This window comes from Physeter macrocephalus, chromosome 4 (genome assembly GCF_002837175.3).
Source record: "Physeter macrocephalus isolate SW-GA chromosome 4, ASM283717v5, whole genome shotgun sequence".
Lineage (NCBI taxonomy): Eukaryota > Metazoa > Chordata > Mammalia > Artiodactyla > Physeteridae > Physeter > Physeter macrocephalus.
In genome coordinates, this window is record NC_041217.1 from 132545205 (window position 1) to 132553976 (window position 8772).

The 8772-nt window shown below is 38.6% G+C and overlaps 1 protein-coding gene across 22 annotated transcripts in view; it reads right to left on the bottom strand.

Annotated features, from left to right (window-relative positions):
- The window catches only part of NFIA (nuclear factor I A), a 381629-nt gene that overhangs the window by 337131 nt on the left and 35726 nt on the right, over positions 1-8772 (bottom strand). The window contains exon 3 of one of the 22 annotated variants that reach the window (XM_055084585.1): positions 1140-1179. The exons of 20 other annotated variants lie outside the window; for them this stretch is intronic. In XM_055084585.1, coding sequence (XP_054940560.1) covers positions 1163-1179 — 17 coding nt within the window. In that variant the 3' untranslated portion in view covers positions 1140-1162. Of the gene's footprint in view, positions 1-1126; positions 1180-8772 lie in introns of those variants that run through there. One more of the 22 variants, XM_055084584.1, reaches the window with a different exon arrangement.

The window sequence follows — 8772 nt, forward strand, 5'->3', positions numbered from 1 at the left end:
GGCTTTGGTGAATAATACTTAGGCTTATAATTAAAAACAAAGAAAAATGGAAAATAAATGCAAACTCTTTAATATTTATATTTTTTACCTTTTAAAGGACACTTTTTTAAAAAAGGCTCACTTCCACCAGAGCATGGACTTGAGGACATGGGGAGGGGGAAGGGTAAGCTATGACGAAGTGAGAGAGTGGCTGGGACATATATACACTACCAAATGTAAATTAGATAGCTAGTGGGAAGCTGCCGCATAGCACAGAGAGATCACCTCTGTGCTTTGTGACCACCGAGAGGGGTGGGATAGGGAGGGTGGGAGGGAGGGAGACGCAAGAAGGAAGAGATATGGGAACATGTATATGTATAACTGATTCACTTTGTTGTAAAGGAGAAACTAACACACTATTGTAAAAGTTATACTCCAATAAAGATGTTAAAAAAAAAAAGGCTCACTTCCTATAAGACTATTACAGTCTCTTTTCCATTTTTAAGGGCATAATTACCCTTTTACAATGTCCAGGAGTATCAAGAGAATGCAGAAAACACAGTAAACTTTAATTTGAGCCAGGCATCTTATGACACTATTTCACCTGTCTGCTGGACAAAGTAAATGGTCTAGATGATGGTTATGTGAATTCATGGTCACTTGGGAAGCCCTCCTCGAAGAGGTTAGTTAACTCAACCTAGAGAAAGTTCTCTACTTTGAGTAGTTCTTAACTTTTTAAGATAATGGGTTCCTTTAAAAACTTGACAATCGTTACCAACCCTCTTCCCAGAAAAATTCACAGGCAGTGTAAATTCTGCATGCAATTTCAGGAACTAATACACAGACCACAAGTTAACCTAGCCTGTTTGTCCTGTTCACTATTTTTATTAATGGCCTGAATGATGGCATACTAACAATTGGCTGATGAATCAGGCAGGGCGGAATGAAACTAAGGTATCTGCTAACACCCATCTTCTCTGAGTCTAGACCCCTAGGATTCAAAAAGAATCCTTCCATGTGTTGGAAGGTGAATCGCAGTCAGAAAGAGGATGGTTGAGCGTGTGTGTGTGTGTGTGTGTGTGTGTTTGTTCAAAAAAAAAAAAAATCAACTACGTACAAGATGGCAGAGACCATATGGGCAGCAGTGGTTGTTAACATACCTGAATGAGGAAAGAAAATTCCATCAACTCTGTGATGTTCCTGAGGTGGAATGGAGACCAAGGAGAGATGTTAATGAGAGGCAGATTTCTGCTAAATAAAAGAAAGCATTTTCAAACAATATGCATTAGGACGGAAGAGGCTGTCCTCTGAGGAAGGGAGCTCTTCTTCAACCCGGGAGGCAGGTTAGTGCCGTGCAAGAAGATGGAACTTCATTCTAATTTTGGTTTTGCCTTAAGCTAGATACATGGGCTGAGGCAAGTCGCCTGACGTTTGTATAACTTAGTTTCCTCATCTGTAAACCGGAGGTTATAAAACCCATACGTAAGTCAGATGAGACAGTGAGAAAGTGTCTACCAGAGTATCTTGCAGATATGAGGTATTTAACATGAGGGCCTACAACCTTCTTCTCCACTCCCTCACTTTTCTCTGGAAGTATTTAAGCAAAGGCTCTTGGGGGCATCACACAGGAGCTTCTTACAGAGGAAGGCTGTTAGACATGATGGCCTCTAATACCCTTTTAAGTCTAGGATTTGATTAGCAAAACCGTTCTTAGGTGATACCTCTTCCACATTAAGTGTATGATGTTGAAAATGATTTACTTTCGTCCTTCCCCCTTCCTTGAGCAGCCACCTGAAAATCAGAATGAATGCTCCTATTTTTCTCCTCAGGTATTATATGCTTGCTGGCTCATTCCACTTTATTTCAAAGAATTTTCCATAAGCTCTTAAATGTTTCCATATGACACCATATTCTGCAGGTAACCTGAGTTCATACCATTCCCCAAACAAGAGTCCCTATAGAACGTTCCAGGATCTCTTTGTGTGCCCTGAATAGAATTTGTTAGGCTGCCAAATCATTCGGTCTTCTCCAGATACCCTTGTCGTTCCTAACTTGGGTTATCAAATTCTTTCATCAGCATATTTTAATCAAAGCCTTTCAAAACAGTCTGAGGGTTAGGAAACACCATAAGGTCTAAACGAAAAAAGGCAAGAGGGTAAAACAGAACTACCAATGGGGACAAAAGCAAAGGGCTGTTCTGACTCTGCTTTAGGGTACAACCACAGCGGAAGCTACTGTTATCTTAGGAGGAAAAAAAGACGCCAGCTCAAATGTCACATGTGAATAAATTATTGGCCGTTCATAAACAACAACAAAAAGGAAGGTATTCTAGTTTTCTTCCTAACCCATGAGTTTACACAACAGCCTTCGTTAGCACAGTTTAAAAAGAGGGAATCGTTCTTTTGTCAAGAAATCATCAACCACCACTCAAAAAATATAAAAATAAGGCGAAAAATTAAAAAAGGAAGAAAAGTCGCAGGCTCCACGCCTCCTAAGGCATCAGAGATTCACTCCTCTCGCAGTGAGAAGCAGAGACGGTGGGCGCGATCCAGAGTCGCAGCTGCTTTGGAAGCCGCCGGGCTCCGCTGTCATTTCAGAAGCCTCGCTGCACACACACATCTGAACACGGCCACCTGGACTCCCTCCTCCCGTGGAGGGAGGCCAGGCTACAGCGGTTCCATCCCTGCCACTCTGCGAGGAAGGAGGAAGGCCTCTGTGCAGAGCGCTTGCCACCCCCATGCAGGATGCTTTGTCAAATAGGGCGGCGATTGAAATGAGAAAAAACAAACCCCAAACTGGCTGCCTCCTCCCATCCAGCACAATTTCAAAACTAAAGGAAATCATTGTTTCTTTCATTATTACTTTCTTTCAGCCACGACAATAAACACTCTTGGGCAAGTAACTCATCAGTGGAAAGCTATTCAAAGAATTTTACATTGATAACACTACACATGTGGAACTGGAGAGAACTTTGTTGATAATTTGTTCTGAACCTCTCACCATTTAGATACCTGGAATGTCTAGAGCTCCTTGGCCTGTCAAAATAGAAAAGCCCTAGGACGGATTCATAACACAAATCTTCCTGTCTGCTCCGGACAGAAGGAATCTTCCCTTCCTCTGTGAGCCCGTATCTCATTTATGCAACACTCACTCCATTGTTCAGTTGTAAGGTCTATCTCCACTGCAAGACCTGAAGCCTCCACTGCAAGACCTGAAGACCCAGGCTTATTCCTCTATGGATCCATAATGCCTCACAGAATGGTTGGCTCAGAGAAAATTCTCACAGTTGCCCCAATAAGCGGTTGCTGAATTAAGTGGGATCAAAGGACACTGAAGGTCAAGAAGCTAAAATGACTGGCCAATGATCACACGGCTAGAACCAGAACTAAATCCCCCAGTGGGGCTCCCTCTCCTCTTCCACATGACTCTCTCACGCTAAAAAAGGTGATAGGAATGGCATAGGATTTTATTGTCTCTTGAATCCCAACTGTCCTCCTTTCAACATTGAAGCAACTCTTCTTCCAGTAAGCCACTCAGATTCAAGAAAAAGGAATCTGTTTTGCCAAGTATTAAATAATTTGATAAAAAGCTGGTAAAACAGAAAGGTTTTGCACATGCAAATCTGCCCTTGCACCCAATTTCAATTCTCTTATTTTCCTGATCTATATTCCTGCTCTCCAGATGGACCATCAGCTTTATACCAATGCCAGCAACAGCTTGCGTATTGTTTGTTTAAAACAAAGATGATGGATTAAATATCATATGCAATGTGAGGAAAGAGGTTAAGGCTAATATTCCTGTTCTGAAATACAGCAGAAACCCAGTCCATGTAGCTTTTTTCCCCAGTGGATTCGTATAAATAAAAATTTAATTTTATTTTTCAGACTCATAAGAGGAAGCATGCATTCATCTAAGAATATGGAGCCTTTCCATCGCTCCAGATTTATTCTTGTTCTAAGGCATCATTACCCTCCAAATTATACAGACTTATGTCATTTCATTGAAACACTCATTCACCCATCACATGCCCAGATCCAACAGTAACACTTTTGTTTTAAAATTATGCCAAAATGAGCAAACTTGAAATTCTTTCACCTATATTTGAGTACTCTGCAAAATATCTTTAATCATCTCAAATAAATTCCAACCAAAAAAAATCTGCAATTTCAATGCAAAATATATAAACCAAAGAAATCACAGCAGAGGTCTCTTTTTGTACCCTATGCATTATTATAGGAAGCATCCTACAAAGTAGTTGCCAACAGTGTGGACTGTGTATCAAAACCAGCCCTACTATGTAGGTTTTCTGCCATGGCTATGGATTCTGTCCTGCATATTTATACGTAATTTCCATTAGAAAAATGACTTAAGGGGGAAAAAAAAAAACTTTTAGAAGCCAGGATGAAAGAATTGCACAAAATGCAAAGATAATTCCATCAAGGGATTCTGGTGATAAGATATCATTTAAGTAGATTATCATCAACAAAAGAATACTGATTAGTGTCTAAGAGTCTGAAGAGGAATATCTCTAGAAAGAGAAACCAAAGGTGGAACTCTCCACTTCCTCCTGGCTACAAGCATGGGTGTACTGAAAAGAAACAAGGAGCCGATCGGGAATAGTCGCAAACACACAGTCTAACCCTAGATACAGTCCAGGCATCAGTTTCTTGAAAAAAGTTTTATTACTCTGCCATTTCTGTCACTCAGTCGGGTTGAAACTTTATTTAAGGCTGGAATTTGGCCCTCCCCAGTTGCACCATGAAGAGAAAATATTTAAAGAAAGGTGTTTTGCAATTCCTATGTTTGGAATGAGTGATAAAATCTGTAGTGCTACCGACGCTTTCTAGATGCCAGTTCAATGACATCCATTTTATATGTCAGGACAGAATAGCAGGCAGATTGTATGTCTAATGAGACACTCAACAACCCTGTACAAACTCTGGGATACATGCGGGGTAGTCTAAAACTTTAAAATATGACCTTTATGGCAACTTGACTGCCAAAAGCACAATTAATCCAGTCTTTTTGCATTATATAACTCTCCATTTTACAATACTGGAATGCCATTTTCTCTTTTATGTTTGCACATGTGAGATTAGTAGACTAACAGGCATATACAAGCATCCAGACAAATAAAAAGAAGTGATAATACAGAATGTTCCCATTAGCGATATAAAAAAATAGCCACAAATATATCATGGTAAACAAGTGGACACATTAATAAATTTAACCTTTAAAAACAGAAAAGTCCCATTGACAACAAAGAATACAAATTTTATCTAGGACCTTGAAGCTTAAATTTGGGTTAAATGAAACCTCAGGTCCCTTACAGCTATAACATTTTATAATTCTTTGAGTCTATTTTTATTTGTTCACTTGAATTTCTTCTTGTCAGGGAAGGTAGCTTTAGCCTCCCTTTAGAATATCTTTCCACCTACACATCTTCCTACTGCAATAACACAAGTTGAGCTGAATGCACAGTTATGTAACTTTAAGATCAAAAGAAAATGGAAAAGAGAGTCCTACCCCAGCCCCACATGCTATCACCACCAAGACCCAGCTAGGAAACATTTCATTTTACCAATATACTAAAGACTGCACTAAAATATTTCCCAACAGGTTAAAAATTCTCCTTTCTCTGGATTTACGGGGGGGGGGGGGGGGGAATCACACCATTGAAAGTTACCTGAATGATGGTATCTACTGCTATAATTTGCTTCACAATGTTATTTAAGAAGGGCAGAAAGAGTCTTTTATTGTACACATCTACTTATGGAGTGCAAATTCTTCGCCTCTTAAAGCAAACTCTATTTGTGTTGAATGTATATTCACCATTTCCTGCTAATAGGGTAAAAACTGATTCCAGATGAGTAGAAAAATGTCTTAGTTTTCACAGAAAATTAATTCCTGGGAAAAAAATGTTTAAAAGTTTTTTAAAAATTTATAACTTTGTAGATCAATTTCTGGTTTCTTGCTTCTATATTTTACTCCCTGGAATTTTTTTTGGAGGAGGGTCAGTTTGTGATAACAGTATACATTTACGCTCTGTGCCTAAGGTTGCTAATTTCCATCCAGGATCCAAGAGAGCTTTAATGTTTTCTTGGCTCAAAGAGAACACTTTTTTAAAAGAACAACAGAATACAGCATAGTCTATCACCTGAAAAACAAGAGAACAAAAGCCCCGGGAACAGCAGAGTTAAAGATGATCATTTAATCAACCTTAACTCACACTAGAATATTTAGCAATTGCATCATTCCTAGTACACAAGTCACACGCTGTCCTCAGTGCACTGCATTGAGTAACAGACAATGCAACGCTTTAAATTTGATTTCCTAATGTCCTGGAGGTCAATGTAAGACCTTGCAATTTGTTAATACACTTATTGTAAATTTATTCAAGATTTTAAAAACTGGACCTGGTACTATAGCTAATGGATACTATTAACAAAATACCTTACAAGGCACTAATTAGACATCACAAAATGCAAAGCATTGCCATGTTCAAGTTTTAAATCTGATCTGGGCAGTTACAAAATTAAAAGCATCTTCTGCCCAAGAACTTTCTTTGACTATTAATTTCTGATGTTTTCATTTTCCTTAAATTTAGAACTAGCTACGTGTTTAAAAAGGAGCTGGTACAACGGCCACTTTTCAGTCTGAAATGGTGTTAAGTGCAGATTGTTAGTGACTTCAAAAACCTGAACTGTACAGGGCCTAGTATGTGCTACCTTGATCACTTTTAAAGACATTTTCAATACTGTCCTTTGTGATGGGGCAGAAATGACTTCATTACTTTCCCAAAGGCTTCACTTACAAGCTTATCACTCTTGATGGCAGCTCTGTGTTACTGAAAACTGTCACTGTCATGGCAGATGTGAAATAAGTGGACATGAGAGTAACACCGTTAAAAACGACCAGAGTTTGCCTGGAATGCCCAACCCTGTGTAGCAACAAATGTTGATTTTGATTCTAACAATATTTCCAAACAATCCTTAAATCTGGCAGACAGAAAGAATACTAATCACCTAGATAAATGTGTTTCTTCTACATTTTGGAGAAGCGCCATAAGAATATATCACGTTTACGAAGCTTATGTGAGTGGAGCACTGTCCCACTTGGCATTACTTACTGAATTTCATATACTTTATTAGGAAGTTGGTAAGGACACTGTGTAAAACTCTACAACTAAGTTAATTTAATCCTCTCATCTCACATAATTACATATATTACAGGGCCCAAACCAAACCTATGGCCACCTGATTTAGGCCAAAGAATCCCGGTTTGATCTACATGAACCAAGAAATTAAAGTGGAGGGGGAAATTCCTTTTCCTTGGCCTTGAGGATCCAAATATGTTATCTCTAAAGATCAGGTTCCCTTTGAGATGTGAGTATACCCTACCAACCCTCTAAACATGCAAACTTTCTCCTTCAAACATTTATTTTTATTTTTTCAAACATTTATTTTTAAAACAATATCAAAGTTAACAAGTTCACAGGGTGAGCAGAGGCAAAGTTGTTAAAATTCAGACATTAAGTACAAATATCTACTTACCAGCTATAAGTTTGCTATATGAGAACTAGTTTTTCATTGAAATTATATATACTCTCATAATATACATTTCTTCCCCAACAATGAGGCAAGCAAATATTATAGTGGATATATTTCCACAATAAACGTTTTCAGTTACAATAAATGGCTCAAACCTTCAAACCTAAAGATTGAATTTTTTTCCCTTTCCAGAGTTTTAGTCTGAATAGATGCAAAAATTTAGCAAGAAATATCACAAGAGTTATTCCAGCCAAATTATTTAATGAGCACCCATGCAATCTATGCCAAATAAAATGAAGAACACAGTGCAATGCCAACTTCTCTGATTAATGCATCCTTAGCTTACATTTCCATACAGTTTCTCTTAATTAAAGACAAACAGAAATTTCCTCTCGCTAAACACTTTTAGGTTCAAGTTTACTTTCTAGAGCTATGTCTAAAAGTGTATATCATTTGTTTTGCTGAGTAACTGAATTGCCTCATGTGATAAAACCATTACCTGTGTGGACCTGGTAACAAAGGAAGAATGCTTGGCCCAGGAACAGAGGCTGGAGAGTATACTAGTGGTGTGGACTTTGGGAGTTGGGTAAGCAAGATTTTGTAAGTGTCACTAGGAGGAAAAATACCTAAATAAAAGCAAAAATCACCAAATTATATGCACAAATATTTAAGATTTCATGGGAAAAGGTTAGCTAATAAAAAAAGGTTTATGTACATTATTTCTTTCAGCTAGAGATCATAATAATTTATTGGAACATTAGCCTGAATAATTTTCTGATTATATCACAGGAGGAAAAGATCTACAATATCTTTCACATTCTATACATTTTTGAAAAGAGAATCCTGAGCTATCTTCCAGATCAAAGTGATTTTCCTCTCGTCTGAATGCCTGTAGCAATTATCTCTTCTACTACTCTTTGGCACTTACTCCCTGGTGCTTACAACATGTGGTAGAACACCAGCATAGTTTGGAGTCAGACAGACCTGAGTTAAATGCTACTTCCACCTCCACTAACTCGCTATGTGATCTTGTGGCAAGCTGCTCTTCCTCTCTGGAGAAGCTTAGTTATCCCTCTCTAGACCACTCTCCCCTAACACACCACTATCCACAATGGTCTTCCTGTCTTCAGTCCCTAGGAGATACACACACACACACACACACACACGCACACAATCACTCCATCCCCCACCCGGTTCTTTTTTTTTTTTTTTTTTTTTTTTGCGGTACGCGGGCCTCTCACCG